Source organism: Volvox carteri (assembly GCF_000143455.1).
Source record: "Volvox carteri f. nagariensis unplaced genomic scaffold VOLCAscaffold_82, whole genome shotgun sequence".
NCBI lineage: Eukaryota > Viridiplantae > Chlorophyta > Chlorophyceae > Chlamydomonadales > Volvocaceae > Volvox > Volvox carteri.
This window is the reverse complement of record NW_003307625.1, coordinates 196,023-213,325: the sequence shown is the minus strand read 5'-3', so window position 1 is coordinate 213,325 and position 17,303 is coordinate 196,023. Positions and strand designations below refer to the sequence as shown.

At 58.2% G+C, this 17,303-nt stretch overlaps 1 protein-coding gene across 1 annotated transcript; it reads left to right on the top strand.

Annotated features, from left to right (window-relative positions):
• Positions 1–991: 991 nt before the first annotated feature.
• On the top strand, positions 992–16,509 carry VOLCADRAFT_119808 (uncharacterized protein; the record flags this gene model as incomplete). Its single annotated transcript, XM_002957922.1, has 20 exons — positions 992–1,159; positions 1,406–1,523; positions 1,957–2,345; positions 2,857–2,901; positions 3,448–3,543; positions 4,376–4,459; positions 5,540–5,659; positions 6,753–6,842; positions 7,315–7,383; positions 7,588–7,802; positions 8,580–8,728; positions 8,997–9,153; positions 9,552–9,735; positions 10,276–10,385; positions 10,772–10,919; positions 11,695–12,121; positions 12,437–12,870; positions 14,899–14,943; positions 15,544–15,741; positions 16,384–16,509. Coding segments are annotated over 20 exons (3,372 nt in total), but the record flags the coding sequence as incomplete, so codon positions are not given.
• Positions 16,510–17,303: the final 794 nt, after the last annotated feature.

Genomic DNA, 17,303 nt, shown 5'->3' with positions numbered 1-17,303 from the left:
GTCGGAATGCCCGTGCGGGCAAATGGTAACACAAGCTGGGTGCTCAAGTTATACGCTGACATCTCAGAATTCAACTATGAGATACGCGGCACTTTTTGAGATTAGGTTTAGCCCGAGCGGCTGGCCAACGGCTTCGTACGCTAAACCGAGCCATGCGCCTCCAACGGGCTTGCTTGATGGCCCGGCAGGTTTGCAAAAGCTCAAGGCTACATGACACGCGACCGGAGGATGCCAGCAATTGCCATGCCGCGGGGATAGGCTTCACATGAACACAACTATAGCTGAAAAACGCTTAACCCAAGCCTTGAAGGATGGCTTCGGAGCAACAAGGATTCAAAACGTCAAGAGGACAGGTGCAGATGCGTAGCATGGCACATCGTTTTTTCTCTTCTATACCTTGATGGACCTAAGTAGTAAGGCATGTACCGTAGTGATACGAAAGTTTCGCGCCACACCTTTCGCGGGTACCCCAAAAATATAGCTGGAATTTTTCGTTTTGTTACACCAATTCGCGAGGGCTGTCAGTTTTTATGGCACACATTTGTTTACATGAACACACATTTCGCGGGGCTCCAGGGAAGCCACAACAAGGAGCGACAGCGTCAAAGCTCCCAAACTGCTGGACATATCGTTTACTATATTTATATACAATAAAAGGAAGCTGTAACTATATGAAAATTTCAGTTCTGGCGTATAAAAACTCAGTTCTGGCCGTTCTACACCATGTACACGGCGTACAACACATTCGTGCCACACATTTTCGCGACAAGAAAATAATTTTCCCCATAGAGCTTTTTCCACTGTGACACACTTCGTGGCCCAAAACGAAAGGTGTGGCGCGAAACTTTCGTATCACTACGGTACATCGGCTGGTCTGCACTATATGCATATCTAATTGAAATGCGGCTGACAATTCCACTCTGTATGGGGTTTGCTGTCCGCTAGTACATATTTCCAGCAAGCAAAAGCTGCCTACAAGCTGGCTGGGATAATGGCGCCCAAAGCTGTCTCCCTCGCATTTGCGGGACGGAAGCTTACCGGCCCACCGGAGGGCTACGGCAAAAAGAAGCAGGTCCAGGTCGAAAAATGGATTTCTGTCATGCCTCCGCCAGAGGACCTTGACCCGGCGGAGGTCGGTCCTCTTGCAACGGTTTTCGAGGTGAGGTGCACGAATAACAGCTCGGTGGGGATCTGGCTAATGCAAAAGGCGCTCCTCATAGCGGCGATTACGAAAGGCGCAGCAGTGTGCAAACGACACCATGCTCAATGCCTTCCGCAATTATACAGACCCGTATACTCATTTGCGAACGCATCATGTTTACTAACGCAACACAACACAGCCATGGTGCGTATACCTGCTGGCCGTCCTCTTGCATCCATTGAAGCGCGCTTCTACCCCATCCAGGTCGAGAGTTCAAGGGAGTACTTATACGGCAGTCTGCGCGACAGCACGGATGGCTTCTTTGACACGGCGATAGCTCCTCGAGCCCACCCTTTCAGCAGGGCCCCAGATCAAGGACAAGGTATGCGTGGGGGTTAGCATATGCAATAGGGTGGCTGGACGGTTGGCTGCCCGCATCTGCTCGTCCGAGTACGAGTTCATCCATGCAGGGCCCCCCGACCCTGCAAGTCCTTTACAGCCGCAACAACAGCAGCAGCCTTTACCGCCGCCACACGCGTCGTTATTACGCGTGCCACCCAGGGTAAGATCGGATTGTAACGCGCTGTTCGCCAACCAGCTTAGTCCCGTCACAGTGGCCTGCGGTGGACAGGCTAGGGATAAGCGCTGCAGTGTTCTGGAACCTGCCACCCCTCAAACGCCGCTGCCCATGGCTCCCCTCTTGGACTTAAGCTCCTCCGAACACTCCGAAAACCCCTATGCGCAGCCTGCTGCCGTTCCCCGGGACGGCCTTGCCAGCACCTCTCCATCCACATCTCCGGGACCTGCCGTCGCAGCCGCCTCCGCCGCTATGGCTGGCAGTCCCCTTTCAGTGATGCCCTTCGGAAGCAGCGGAAGTGGCTCAAAGGTACAGCACGACATCAAAGCCGACTTGCGGCCCTGGACCAACCCGGACCTGCTGGCCCAAACGCCGGCCCAGACTTTCCCCCGGGAGGAGCCGTATCTGGTCGCAGCAGCAACGGGTGCTGTTGACGATGGCTTCGGCCAGAGAAGTGTTTCTGCCAGCGTGATCCGGCACGTGCCGCTGGATGTGGGTCTTGCGGCGGTCGCTAACATCGCCGGTGAAGGTGACGATGGCGGCGCCTCCGCCAGTGACGCAGGGGTATCCGCTGCAATCCTCCTGGCGCGTATCGAAGCTGCACTGCCGCCGGGCGCCACCGCAGAGGTACAGCAAGCCTGGGAGGTGATTATGTTGTTGCCAAGACCCCACATGAAAACATCGTTGATGGGACCCCAAGCTAAACTGGCTAATAGTGTCAGGACACATCCCTGAAACATGCGAGGACATAACGAGGCGGCGGGGGCCGCAGGGCGAGTAGCATGGCGACCAAGTCACCAAATGGAATATTAAAGCCCAGTTTTATGGGGCGACGCCTCGGGGAAGGGGCCCAGGGTGGCGGCGGGGCGCTTCTTAGAAGGGGCGGATGCAAGTGTGCAGAAGCAGATCCACCATGTTCGAGAGCAAGGTACAAGGCGGGTGCTGGTCGCCGCGTTCACCTCCCCAAACCGCAAGTCTCGTGGGGCCCGGCTTGTGGAAGGCACCAGTAGCGACCCGCCCTTACCAGGTGGTTAGCTGGCTCCGCCGAATGTTCCTGCGTGCCGCGGGATAGTGAGTGTATGTGTGTGCAGAACTTATCCATATGCGGTGGCGAGCCGTGAATAACTGTGTTTCGCAGGAGAAGCTTCGAGCCGCACTGCTCCTGGCCCTGGAGGAGCACCAGGTGCCGCCGGGAGGAAAAGGGACAGGGCGAGGGGGCCGCTGGGATTAGAGGAAAGTGGGATGAACGGCCGCAGGGACGGGGGAAGGGGAGGGAACACAGGACACATACGGCAGCAGGTGAAGGGGGAAAGACGAACCACACACGATTCAAGCTGCTGCCAGGGCAAGAGAGTATCAAACGCAGAACTGACCGAAAGGCGTCCGTGGCGACCGTGGTGAGGGGGAACAGGCAGGCCCAGCTGCACCATTGCCCGCTGCTCCTCAACGCGATAACCTTAAGAGCTGTACCAGCTGAAGCTCCCTTTTCCGACCTGGCACCTGGTTGTTACGATACGTGGAACCGATATGGCTCTGGGTCGGGATTGCGACGTACTGAGTCAGGGTGGGGGTCATGATGGCGCGGGATAGGCTTGGCTCGGCACCACCTAGCTGGACCGCACAGTCCGAGGGGGCCCGTCCTCATATCGAAAGCATACAAGAAAAGTTGGGAAGTCAGCGGTTGAACCTTCCTAAACCTCCCACGCTCGCCTCACCTGCTCTCACGCAGCGGCTCCAAAATGTCATGAAAACGGAACTGGCGGCGGCGCGGGTTTGCACTACGGACGCGAGGAAGGAGGCGCAGGAGCTCGCGGACGACGTGCAGGTGTGGGGGAGCGGACGACAAGCGGATCGGCGCAGAGGGAAGGGCGTTAGTATCATGGTTGCATTGTGTTAGTAATGTCCTTGTATAAACCACTACAACGGGTTTGACTGTCTGCCATGCCTGGACCAGCATTGAATCTCATATTGACCAGGCTGGACCAGCCTGACCAGCATTGAATCTCATGGGATTGCTCGAACTGTGTACACGTGGGCCATTATATCTAATGAATTCTGCACGGCAACTTGCCCCTAGGGGAGTGCATTTCACCTCCACGACCCGCATCACCCGCTGGGGAAAAGATTTAAATACCCTTCGTTAAGGTGACCACTACGGCTTTTGCGGAGTCCATCATGCTATAGAAGTCTCCGGATGGCCATTCGTAGGTTCGGGTGCGCCGCCCATCCATTACTTCACTGCCTCGGCGACAAGGTGGCCTTCTGGTGTTGGATGAGCGCATTCGGGCCGCATATTGGCCATACCTGAGGAATGCCTCGGGTAGAGCCCAGCGGGCCACGCCACAGCGAACAACCCACACAGACACAAAACGCATCCGAGCAGTGCATCCTAGCGTGGGAGCTCAATTTCCTCACCAGGCCTCTACTGTCGTTTCCTTATCTCCTTGCCCGGGGCTGGGCGGGAGATTGTGTGCCGCAGCAGGCCACCAGCCCTGTAGAACCCCCTCCCTTCGGTCCGCTTTTGCCGGGCTCCTCTGCTGCCAAGGGCTCCGACCCATACACCTTGCGATGAGTCCCCTATTTGCCTTTTCCTCCTGCATCCTGCCCCCATGAGGCCGTGACACTTGCCTGCCGCACCTGACCTTCCTTTTTACCAGGCCACTAGACAGCGTGCGCTCAAGGCCGAGGACGAGCTGGGACGGCTGCGAGCGCGGGTGGTCGCGTCCAAGCAGCAGGCGCAGGTCTTGCAGGCAAGAAGAGAGAGAAGGGATAGCTGTGGGGATCTAGATGTTTGGACAGCATTGGTGGTATATTTGGTATATTTGTGCATGGCAAATAGGGTGCTGACTGCGCAGCTGCGGGTAGGCGGGCGGTAGGTGGGGAAGGAGCTGTGTGCACTTGGGTGAGGAAAGGGGTGGACTGCATCTGACACGGGTAAGAGCGGCTCACGAGAAGGAGAGGCAAGACAGGGCGGGACAGGGATTACTAAGAAACACGACTATTTGTGGAGCGCTGCTTGCGCGGTGGTTGCTGTAGGTTACGAGGATTCATGTAAGGAGGTGGGGTAGACATGGCCGCCTTCACGGGTGTAGGGCCTGCACGAGCGGACTTCACGGCTCCAGGATGGTCTCAGTAAATACAGAAATTCAGAATACAGCTATCAGCTAATACAGAAAGCCACTCAGGAGACTACGCTCGACTAGGAAACCGCATGCGGGCCCGTCAATCCGTTGGGTTTTCTGCCAACTTGTGGCGGTTGCGGTTGTTGTTCGTGGCGCTATGGTGTTGCAGTTCTTGCGCGTGCAGCTCGTGGGGACCCCATGTTGTCGCTGGTTCTCGATGCCTTCCGCCTGATTTGTGAAGGGCGAAATTAAAGAGAGCCCAATACAGGGGAGGGGACAGGGGAAGGTTGTGGGGACGCGTTGCTGACACACTTGTATTGGTACCTGTCGGGTAATCGCCCGCACGACCGCTTTGGATACGTTTGGGTGCAATGGATTCCCGCTGAGGCGGGAAATTTAGAATCCCTTTTGTACCTGCCATTCCTCCTTTAAAGCTTAGATTGCGATGGAGGAGGATCATCAGCGGCGGGACAACAAGCTGGCTTGCGCGCAGCGGGAGCTGGCGGCGACGGTGTCACAGCTCAAGGAGGAGTTGGCGAGGGCACATAAGGTTGGGGGGCTCGGGGAGGGCGGCGTGCAAGGGGGACCCGGAATAAGGATGCGGTGAGGGGAGTGGAGCGCGCGCTTTAGGACCGGGTGGTGTCAATGATATCTTGACTTGCGCTTCTACCTCTTCTTCGCACAACCGGCCCTTCCTAGGCCATGGAGGAGTCTGCAGCTGAGGCTGCCGCGGCCCGCTCTTTAGCTGCGGCACTACAGCGGGAGGTGGAGGTGCTGCAGCGGCATCAGCAACAGGATAAGCGGAAGATGGCGGCCATGGTGGGATGGGATTGGGGAAATATATGTTATGCTCTAGGAATCGGTTGAGATGGTGGGGCGGGGGTGGTGGTGGGTGGCAAATGGGGTGCACAGTGGCTGGGCTTTAGATGTGTATGTAAGTCATGTCGAACGCGGTGCTTAGGTACGTATGTGTGTGTATACCTATGTGTATCTCTATACACGCGTGTGTGCCTTCATGGTCCTCCCCGGCTTCTGTCCTCCTCAGGTCCCAATTGCTAGCTCGCCGTAGTGTGTCAGTCGGTATTGCACGCCGGCTCTCAAATTTCCCGCCGCTGCCCCGCCCTGCTGTAGGGGGCTTCCTTGTAGCTGCCACTGTCTCCCAGCTTCCTCCCCTCCAGCTGCTTCCATGTATTTGTCGCTACGCCGGCCCCTCCCCGTCGGGTTTATCCTTCGTTAAACCCTCCTTTGCCGCGAACCCCGACCCTCTTGCCCCGACACATCGCACACCCGCTCCTTTTCCTATACCCTGAGCCCCTGCATGCTACTGCCTTATCCTGCCTGCCTGCCTGCCTGCCTGTGTCTCCGTGCCCACCGGGACTTTGTTTCTCGTCCTGCTCCCCGGAGCCTGCTTGTTCCGTATTTTTCGTTGCTTTGTTTCCTCACTTGTCATCTGATCTCCGTTCGTCTTCTGGTTCCTTCGCCCACCATTTCCATTGTCCCTTATTAGTTCCCATTCGATGGTCCCCCTTTTCCCCGCTGCTTCTCCTCCTGCCTCCGCCGTATGGTGGTTAACCCTACCGCGCATCTACACTCTCTTATGCGCTCTAATCTACACGCTTATCCGTTTCCTCGTTCCATCTCAATGTTTAATCTCCTCTCGTACCTTGCCGTATGTTGCCCCGATTGCTCTTCCCTTCATCATGATTATGGTTACGTCTCCAGGTGAGTCTACTTCTAGTTCGCGTGCTTATGCTTTTGCATTGGCTGCACACCGGTGCTAGCATTTAAGGTCAGCAGCACGTGCTCAGGTTGAGGGCCATCAGCCGCAGGAGCACGTGTCGCCCATGGCGGTATTCGCCTTCTGGCATTGGGCTCACGTCTGGTTTCCTTAAAACCCCGCCCCCATGGACAGGCTGCCTCCCTTGAGGCTGCCCTAGAATCGGAGCGCGGGGAAGCATCTCAGGCCCGGAGGGAGAGAGACACGGTGATCGTGGCGCTACAGGTGAGGCCGGGGATTCTTTGAGTCGCCGACCGGGGGCCCACGGACGGGGGCCCCTCCTCTTGCGAGTGCTCAGTGGTTGAGGCACTGTGTACATGGTGGAGGGTAAGCAGCGGTGACTGGTACGTGCCGAATACACTGTATCCCGCACAGCGTGCTGAAATTTGGGTGGATGAGGATTGAGGAAGGGCGCCATGGCCTAGACTAGGTTTGGCGCTCCATGGCACCCTTCTTAGAAGGGGGGTTGGGGGAACATTATGGATACGATGTCCGTACCCAATTGGTGTGTTGTGGTCCTCTGCTCGTGTCCTGGGCAACAAGTTACTCACTCATAAAACACAATTGCCTTGCCCCTCCGCCATACCTCGAACTCGCCCTGCAATTGGCCGATTGCTGTCAACACAGCACTCAGCAGACACTGACCCGCATCCACACGACTACACCACTAAGCACTGGGTACTGGCGAAACCCGCAGGCAGAGAAGGCAGCTCGAAAGGCGGCAGAGGAATCGGAGCGCGCTGCTTTACGGCTGGCGACGAAACAGGTGCGCTATCAGGGGTCGTGGCACCTCTTTAGCCTTTGCAGAGGGAACGACACTCCGCAGCTCCCCACTCACCATGCACGTATGATGGGGAATGGGGATAGGAGATGCACCGTAGAGAAACGATTATTCGGCAGAGTTGTAGGAGGGCTGAGTGCATCGGCCCCTTTGGAGAAGTCTTTGCCTGGGGTCCGCGCACGCCTGCAGGCGGAGACGCAGGTGGCTGTTCAGGCGACTGCCGCGGCGGCTCAGGCCGCATGGCAGCGTGCGGAGCTGGCAACACAGAGGGCAGCGGTCGCCCGGGCTCCGGACCCCGCGACGGCCGCAGTCGGTGTCACCGTCGTGGCATCAAGGACGGGGACGGAGATGGGGACGCTGACGACATCGCCCGATGTTCCCCGTGGGGGCTCAGGGCGAAATATGTGAGTGGCAGAGAGCATTCGTGAGTTGGATCGGAGCTTTGGAGCGCATCAGGGAGGAAAGGCCGGGAGTGACGATAGCAGCAACGTTGGGGGCAGGTGGGGATTGAGATTGGTCCGAAAGGCACTAGGGCAAGGGCAGGGTTGGACGTGCAGGCAAGGGTGGGGGGAGTGGCTTCGCATTGCTCCTAGGTTAAGGTCTGTGGGCCATGGTATGTGGTGTTGCTGAGCGGTCGGAGTGAGGGAACGGGCCAGGAAGGCAGGCGCCATGATTGCAAATACTAGGTCGTACAGGATCAAGATCCACGGGAATGGCCAACCTAACAAGACAGGTTGGGGCGGATTAGGGTGCACCTGGTAGGCCTGGTAGGCAGCCGGTGCCAGAGGGGAGCTGACATTTGCAATTTATCAACACAGAAGATTAAGCTGTGGCTAATATGCATATGATCATGGCCAGGGCCTGGTCCCCGGGGACTCCTCCAGGAGCCATCTAGCTCACTTTCTTTGTATCGACCCGTGAATACGAGGGAAGGCTGATGCCATGCAAGGTCGCAGCAAAGGGTCTGGAATCATGCACCAACACCACCAGCCTTCCGTGTCGTCGCGGACATGCAGACCTGGACTTCCCTATCCCCAAAACTGCTCGCGCAGCACACTTCCCCCGTGGGGAGTTCACCTCCAGGTCGCGCCCTAGGACGCGGCGCGCCCTAGGACGGCTTGCTCTTCTCTACCGCTCCCTCCCATGTGGTTGTTGGTCCCTGATGCGCCTCTGTTCTTCAGGCCTGCGAAGATGGTTGAGAAGGGGGGCAGACAGCACCCCCACCAGCACCGCCAGACGGCCTCTACTGGGTCTGTGGGTCCCGCTCCGTCCATGTCAGTGGCCAGGGGGCATCCGGGTGTTGCGGGCCCTGCATCGCCTTTACATGCAGGTGGGGTTCAGAGGCCGCATCACGGGTGGTGCTCCCCGGCGGGGGCGGGGGCTTAGGTCCTGCGAATGGTGCTCACCGAGCGAGGAGGAGTCTGGGTGCTGCATGCCGGGACAACGTAACTCCCCAACCCCCATTACCGTACCTCAACCCCAGCCTAGCTCAGGCTAACGCTACACGTGACAGTGTGTCTCTCTGTCGCGGCGGCCCCCACCAACGCTAATGTCCGTTTACTCCTGATAAGATCCACACACATGTCCGTCCAGCACAGGTGCACCTGGAGCTTCTGCCCAGGACGCAGTTGATGCAGTCCGCACTGACAGTCACCGCACCCTGAGTCGGGCTGTTGCAGTTGGTCGGCAGCAGCTAGGGGAGCTCATGCAGCTGCAGCGGAGGACAGCTGCGCGGGCGGAGCTGGCCGACGCGAGGTGGGACGGGGTTGAGGACGGCGCCCAGGGAGGGGCCCAGGGAGGGAGGGATGGTGTCTGGACCGCCGGCCGACGTTCAATTGGTTAGTGCTTTTGCAGCCTATGTCAGTGGCAAGAGGTCTGCCGTGATTTGCAAAGCTTGTCGGTGGGGTGTTGTTCTCCACATGGGTATATTACCTGAGGAACCGCGGCCTGAGGTTGTCGGGGTGCAAGACAAGATAGAAGGCAGGAACCCGGAGAAGGAGATCCCAATGGTGGGCACGGAGAGCCTCGAGTGCACCGCACCACACCGCAATTTGCACGTAATGGGTGTGTGTTGGGCGCACCTCCCCGCCATGCGTGCTCGTAACCTCTTCTCGCTGACACCAGATGGGGTTCACAGCGCTTACTGATCGCAGGGCGGTGGAGGCCGCGCTAGGGGCGGCTCCGGAGCACCTGCGTCTGCTGGGCCTGGCCTTCCGCGCATACATTGTGGGCGGTTCTGGAGCCAGCAGCGCTGCCGCCGCTCCCGCCACCGTGCTGGCGGGCCAGCTGAGTTCCCTGGGCTACCGGGTGTATGTGGACCCGCTGACGCTGCTGCAGGTGAGCGGTGCAGGGTGGGGGCATGTGGGAGATGGGGGAAGGGGAGGGCGCACGTGGAGCTGTGGATGTGATCTGGGCGATGTCACAGTCACACTGCTTCACTACTCTGGCTGCGTGGCTGGGGCGGTCGGCGGGCCACAATGAGCGAGGCGCAAATGTAGGAGTAAATAGAGCACACTGGACTTTGCAGAGCCCCGTCTGCTGCTTGTCTCCTGCCTGTCGCGGCCGTGCGTCCATTTTTCGACCATAGTGCTTGCGTGGCCGCCATCGAAATACAACGCAACTCCAGCTCGGGGGCCCCTTATGTGCTGTGAGCCCTGTTTAAATCCTGATGTAGTGTGTGAAAGTTACCGGCTTATCGACCAATAGGTTTTTTTGGCGCCCGTCCCCAATCCCCTTTCCTGCGTCCCTGTGTTTTAGTACACGTCAGCGCTCCTCCCCTTCCGCTACGTATACTTGTCTTGTGCTCACGTGCACTCGTACTATCGTTGAAAATCCACCACCACCACCACTGTTGCAACGCCGTCACCGCCACCGCAGCAGGGGCCCCCACCACTTGGCGTTGAGTGCTCGTCAGCCCCTCTGGTGGCCCGGGCGGCTGTGGTGGTGGTGATTGCGGCAGCCCAGTTGTTGAGGAGCTCGCTGGCGAGGTTGGCATGGGCGCGTGCCGGATGTATTTATAGGAGTGGTTGGATGAGGGTGTAGGTTGGTAGTTGGTGGGTGGGTGGGTCCCTGAGTGATGTTTGGACCCCGGCTCTGTTATCCATACTCAGCTTGCCTTCATCCCTTCTGCAGCTGTCCTGGGGATCTCCGGTCCAGCAGCCAGCTTTCTCTTAACATGTACATGAGGGCCTATATTCCCTCCATGACATGCACCCACCTTGCTCTCCACTCTGCTGCCCTCCGTTCCTTCGGTTCTATTCTACTGTGTGGCTGGCGGGTGTGCTGTTCTACTGCGTCTGATACTTTGGAATTCCTTCCTGGCATCTTTTCCTAAGAGTCCCCCGATCGTGGCATCGTGGCTCCCTCATGACAGGGTCGAGCTCTGCTCCGCTGCCCGGCACGGCTGTCCCCTGCTGCTGCTCAGTCCGCCGGACCTGACACTGGAGAACTTGGCGGCCGTGGGGGAAGCGCTGCTGCCAGGGGACGGGGGAAACCCAGCCGACTTGCCAGCGCAGCAGCTGGTGCGTGGGTACGGGTGTATCGTACCATTTGTGATATGGTTGGAGCCGGCATCACCCGATGGCATTACAAAGGCCCAGCAGGGCTCGAGGAAAATGAAGTTCCCCAAGGGAAAGATATGAAGCCACTCGGGGCGAAAAGAGCAGGCAAGGAATAACAAGAAAAGAAACACTACCGTGGCACACAAAGTAGTGTCTGTGCGAGTCGTGGGAATGTGTGGGCAGTGGGATACACCATCTGATCTTGAGCCTGACGCTGGGCAAAGGCAAATGCGGGAATGGACACCTGTCCTAACGGACGCCTGGCGCTAGCGGAAAGCTGTTGTACCCTAGGAATCCCAAATGCCCTCGCTCTTGCCCACGCGAGGGGAGACCTTCCAAATCCCATGCGGCAGTGTAGGTGTGCTTGTACAGGCCAACATCATGAAAGAGCACCGCAAAGCGCAATGGCGGGTTTGCCGCGGATGTACGTATGTTAGGAGGGAACATGTTTGTATGTGTAGATGTATGTGAGAGAAGAGAGAGGGACCGGGCTCAAACACGAGCTCACCGGCGTTACAAATGCACGAGCATCCAGGCATGATTGATCAGGCAAAAAAAAGCACAAACCTTGCTGAAAACGATTCATGTGCAAAGCAGGACATGTACCTCAATACTGGCAACCTGTACACACAGCGTGCAGGTGTTCTTCCCGTCCAGCCGCAATCGTCACTTACCGATACCGGTACCAGTACCTCGTCCCACTCGCACGGCTCCACTTCCGCCCCTTTCCCTTCAGGCCGCAGGCGCCCTACGTGAGGCCTGGCCCTCCCGGCTTACCTTGGCCCCCGACTCGCCAGCCACCCCAGCCGCAGTGGCCACCCGCCTGGGCCTACCCGACACCCGCCTGGCGCTGCTGCCACCGGAGGCCCTCCGCCAGCTGGCCGTAACAAGGACTGGAGTGATGCCAGATCTCGCGTTCCTCAACGCACCGATATCGCCTGGTAGCAGCTGTGGTGGCGACAGGAGTGGTGGCAGAAGCGGCTTTGCAGGGCCAGGCGGGCTGGGTGGGGCGGCAGGACTGACCGGGTTGCGGCACCTGAAGCTGAACTTCGGCCCAAGGGGAGAGCTAGATGGCGGCGGCGGTGGGAGGACAGCGCCGCTGTTGGAAATGCTGTGTTCGGTGCTGCGGGGTAACAGCACTCTGACGGCCCTGACGCTGCGAGGTCGGGCGGTGGTTGGGTTGCACCTGGCTAGATGATGTTCGTAGGCGGGAAGGTAGGGGACACCTGTCCTCAGGGCGAGGAAAGGAGGACAGCTTGAATATTTCACAGAGCCGTTGTGGCAACATGGCCGTTTGCAGCACCAAGGTCGCCTAGCTACGGTATCTGGCAAGTCTTAGTGTCATGTTGGTCGCGATAAGCTGTTATTGCTTTCCATCCCCTTAAGAACTTGGAAAGGGACACGATGCGGTTTGTCAAGGTATTGAAATACCCCCACCCAAATCGGGACATAATCCGGACATGTTGACGGCCGCGTAGGCTGCCCCGCGACCGCTGCCCGGACCATCACTGAGGCCGCCCTGGGTAGCCCTGTCAGCCGCATCGCCAACATCACCGTCTCCAGCAGGGTGCCCGTGGCGCTGCTGGCAGGGCGAACTGGGCCCCATCACTCAGACTCACACCAGCAGTCCCAAGTCATTGAGCTGGGAGCGGGTAAGGCCGCCACGGCTGCAAGGTCCACCGAGGCGGAAGAGGTACGGTTCACCGACGAGGACGCAGAGGTGGTGGCCGCGGCGCTGCGTGTGCGGGCAGCAGCCGCGGCAGCGGATAATCCGCCACCACCACCGCTACTAGCGCTGTCATTTCCACGTTCATGCAACCTGCGCCTGGGTTTCTGTGCAGTGAGCTCCCTGGCTGTTGCGCTGGCGGGCCTCCTCCCTGGACTGCGGTCAGTGAACGGGGTTGTGCTGCAGGTAAGGGGGCTGAGGCAGTGGAGGGAGAATGGAAGGAAACCCATGGGCGAGGGAAAGGGAAGGACAGCGGACACAGACAGCACTCAGTGAGGGAGAAGGATTTGCTGGTGGCGGGACCAGGGAAGGATATGGGGGAGCAGGGAGAGGAAGGGCAGCGGAGCCGGATGGGGGGAAGAGGGAGGCGTCCAGAGTACAAGAGGGGTGCTTCGAGTACCTGACCTCGATGCCAACTACTGCCGCCTTAGCGCCAACCATCACATCGCGCACAGTACAGTACCAGCGTTTTTTCATAAATAATAAATTACTTAAAAAAAATAAATCAGCATTCTGGCCTCTGGAAAAAAGGAACAAATTGAGGCCGACCCGTACATTTTCATTCCCTCATCCAAAAACGTCCATTGCTGCCGGATTGCTCCTTTATGTGCAGAACTTCGTATTTGCAATCATTGAATAGATATGAGGGTGGCCGCAAGATGGTCACGCCCGTGAGTCAATGCGGGATAGCAGCATGTATGACCGGTCCTCACATAGCCAAACACGCAAAAGGCAATGACTCAAACGTCGAAAAGACACCAAAACAGCAAGATAAGCCTGGAAATTTCCCTATCAAGGGCGTTCGGGATGGCGGTATTGTTGTCGGTAATGCATCGGCAAGGTGTTGCTGCCAGCGGCGACTAATGACTGGCGCCATTACCCCTGCCCTCCATGGCGGGTGTGATCAGCATAAGTCCAAGATATCGCCCAATCAGGTCGACAACAACAACAGTGAATGCGGTGAGGCCGGCGATCCATTCCAGGCGCCCAACCTGGATGCTCGCCATGCCAAGCGGGCTGAGACACAGCGCATCCGCAAGGGCCAGAGCGACGGTGTATGGCGGGACAAGCAGAAAGAGAAACCCCACAGATGGCTGATAGCCTGGGCCGCCAAGTATCCCTGGGCCGGGCCTGTGCATCCTGACGGGGACGTGCATGACTCTTGGTCTAGGAGGGGAGTTGTAACTTATGGGGGGGTGTTGGGGCCGGAGGCGCTTCATAAGGAATATATTACGACAACCCTAGCAACTTTGTTACTTAGTTGGAATAAATTGAGGCCCGTCCTAAACGAAAAAAATCGCTGAACCGTACAGTACCGTACAGTACCATGCATTATAACACCGTACATCTGTGGATATCCTGACTTATACGTTGTCGTTCTGTGCCAGTCGTTCCTTCATTTGTCCTTTCACCCGGGGGACCTGCTGCCTAGTTGCGTCATAGTGCAGCGGGCTATACCTCCTCTCCCGCGCTTACTTCAACTTACCCGCACCCCCTCCACTGCCACTGCCCCTCCATCCCTCCGCATCCGGAGAGGTACGTAGACCGCCACCGCGAAGGTGCAGCCACCCCGGGAGGAAGCAGCAGCTGGCGCGGCGGTACACGGGGGTTCACCCTCTGGGCCCGTTGGTGCTCGGTGTGGTGGGGATCACCACGGCGCGGCGCTCTGCGGGAATGTTTTGGATCTGAGCGGCTCCCGCTGCGGTCCCCTGGTGCTGGCCCTGGTCGCAGCGCAGCTCAAGGTGTGGCGCCCGGCAGGGCCAGAGAGAGGGCATAGCCCTACCTGCGGCATCCGTGCACACATACGGCCGAGGCACTGGCTCGCCTTGTGCATGCTTCGGCCCGCATGACTAGATGCTGCATGTTGATCTACATAAAAGCAAAAATACACCAGGCGGTCGAGACGATATCCTTATGGGGCAAGTAGCAAACCGAGTTGCCAGGTAATGGGGGAGCGGTTTACACTTGGAGCCCCTCTGTCGAGACCCATGCGTGTGTTTTAACAAAGGCCTCCTCCTCCCTACAGTGCCCGCTCAGCCCTATTCCGCCTCCTTGTCGTCATCAGCTGCACTGCTACCGCCTACATCAATTGTATGCACACCCCCACAGGGGAAGGTCTACCTATCCCCTAGGAGCAGTCTGGGCCCGCGCCTTCATCCGCAACTTTCACGACAAGCATGCAAACCATATCCTACCTCGCCCCGCGCCCCGCAGGCCGCTCCCCACCATCTTACTGCCCTCAACCTAACCGGCTGCGAGGTGGGCCCTGTGGGGGCCGCTCTCCTGACGGCATGGGAGGCGGGGCAGGATGCGAATGCGAATGCGGAGTCCTGGGGAGGGAAGGGAAGGCGGGGAGGAGGCGGAGTCCTGAGATCGCTCCAAACCGCCTGCCTAGCGGACAATGGATTGGGGCCCGAGGTACGTGGATGGAAGGGTACGCAGTGGGCTGAGGGCAGTCCCGGGGACGTGCGGTGAATCCGTGCGGTACCGGTTGCGTGGGTGCATGAGCTGAGCGGGGCACAATGTTCTCTGCTCTTCGCTTATTTTGCTCTTTCACTACCTCCTCCTTCGACAACCTCCGTTTGCTATCATGGCTTGCTTTGTCCCACCCGTCATGCACCGTTTCTGGGCACCTCTTCCATCGCCGCTTCGTCATGGCTGCCATGTCTAGGCGAGTGCGCCCGCGTTGACATCGTGTTGGTTTCCGTAAATGATCGGTTTAGGTCGGCCAGTTGTCGTAGCCACCAGACAGCATGACAGGCGGAGGAGTGGCCCGGAGAGGTGCTTACCACCGTTAAGCCTTTGCCAACTGGAGACATATTTCCCTTCCTTGGCGTCCACCTCCGCTTCCTCTTCCAGGGTGTCGAGGAGCTGTTGTTAGCCCTGGTGGCCCCGGTGGGAGCGGCTCGCAAAGGATCGGCAGGCAGTGGCGAGGATGGGGATGGGAGCGGAGGTGGTGGGTTGCAGGCACCTCACTCCTCCCCTTCCTCTCCGGGCGCAAGCTGTTGCACAGTCCTGGACCTATCGCTCAATAACCTGGCTGACGTCGGATGTAAGGTAGGGGTGTGTGCGATGTGTGCACATGGAGGTGGGGTCCGGGGCCCCAGTTGGGCGCGAGGGTTGGGATGGCGGAAGGAAAGGCCGGAGTGAGCCAGGAAAGTGGAATTATTCCGTAAAGGGATGAGAAGGCGAAAGGAAGAGGCGTAGGGGGGAAGGAGTCTCGTGTGCTGCTGCTGATGTGCGTGTGTTTGTGTTAGATTGGGGTGGGGGTTCAATGTTTGTTCACTGTTGTATGTTTATTTGTGAGAGGGTGAGGACCACCACTCCTTGGAGGGTGCCGCTGCCGCTGCGGGGCAAGGAGGCGACTGTGCTTTTGGCGTGGACAGCGACCAGGTCCCTTATGCCCCCTCGCACCTGTGTTGGCGGGAGTGGGTATTCACCGTTCGATATGTATATGGCCGTTTGCCTTTGTGCATGTCATTTGTGTTGGAATGATCTGGGCCATGTGTGTGTATGTATGTAAGTGTGTATGTGCCTCAGGACAGCTTGTATCTCCTGTTACACCAGACAAAGCATACTCGCGGGGATGCCTAAGGAGCTGAATCTCTCATGTCTCACGCCAGTCCTCACCCGCTGATCATGATGTTTCATTTCCCCGCCTATGTCTTCCTTATCGATGACCTCATCCCCCTCCCTTAGGTGCTGGCTCGTTCGCTTCCCGCCCTGGGCCCCTGCCTGCGGGTGCTGGCGCTGTCACACAACGGCATCGGCACACAGGGGGCCGGAGCGCTGTCGGGGGTTCTGGTGGCGTGCAGGGGACTCCAGGTGGGTCTGGGGGGCAGCAGCATGAGGAAGTCCTGGAGACAGGCCACATGTGCCATACACCACTTGTGGGGGCACCCGTTGCATTCATGGCGGTGGCGAGTACAGAAAGGAGGGTGGTGGTGATTGAGGTGGAGGTTTGGTTGTGGGTTCCGCTGGTGTGCAGCAGCCACCCGGGCGTCGCTCACTACCTGACCTGACCATGTGTGGCCACACCATGTCAGATTCAAGCCCGCGGGGTGAATTTTGTCAACACACCATTTGTAGCCCTCCTACGTCTGGCATGTCCCAACCTTGTGCCTTGCATAGTTCCTGGCTGGGCAGACCAGGGTTCTTCACCAGGGTACCAAAACTTTCGTTTGTGCCCGAAACCCTCTTGAGTAACCTATCGGGGCCCTGCCCGAAAGCCTCCCTGTCAGCCAGACATTTACCTTCGGCACCCCTGAAGCTTTCGGGGCAAAATTGAGCTGATTACGATTCCCTCGTAATAGCCAGTTCACATGCTACGTTACGTTGAAACTTTTTGGAAAAAGTGGTCGGTTCGGACGTGGTAACGGTACGTTACCGGTAAAGTGTACGGAAAGTCTAAAGTGACCAGGGGGGGGGTTCAATTTCGTCAAACGCTGACCCCTCGTACCGTTACTTGAAATGCGTCGCCAATTTCGCGAGTTATAACAAACGGCCAAGCCCAATCGCTTATAAAGACCACATACTTGACAAATTGTGCGCGCTTTGCACTCCGACTGAATTTCTAGTCACACCGCTGCCTTATATTATAAAAATGAACAAGGACAACG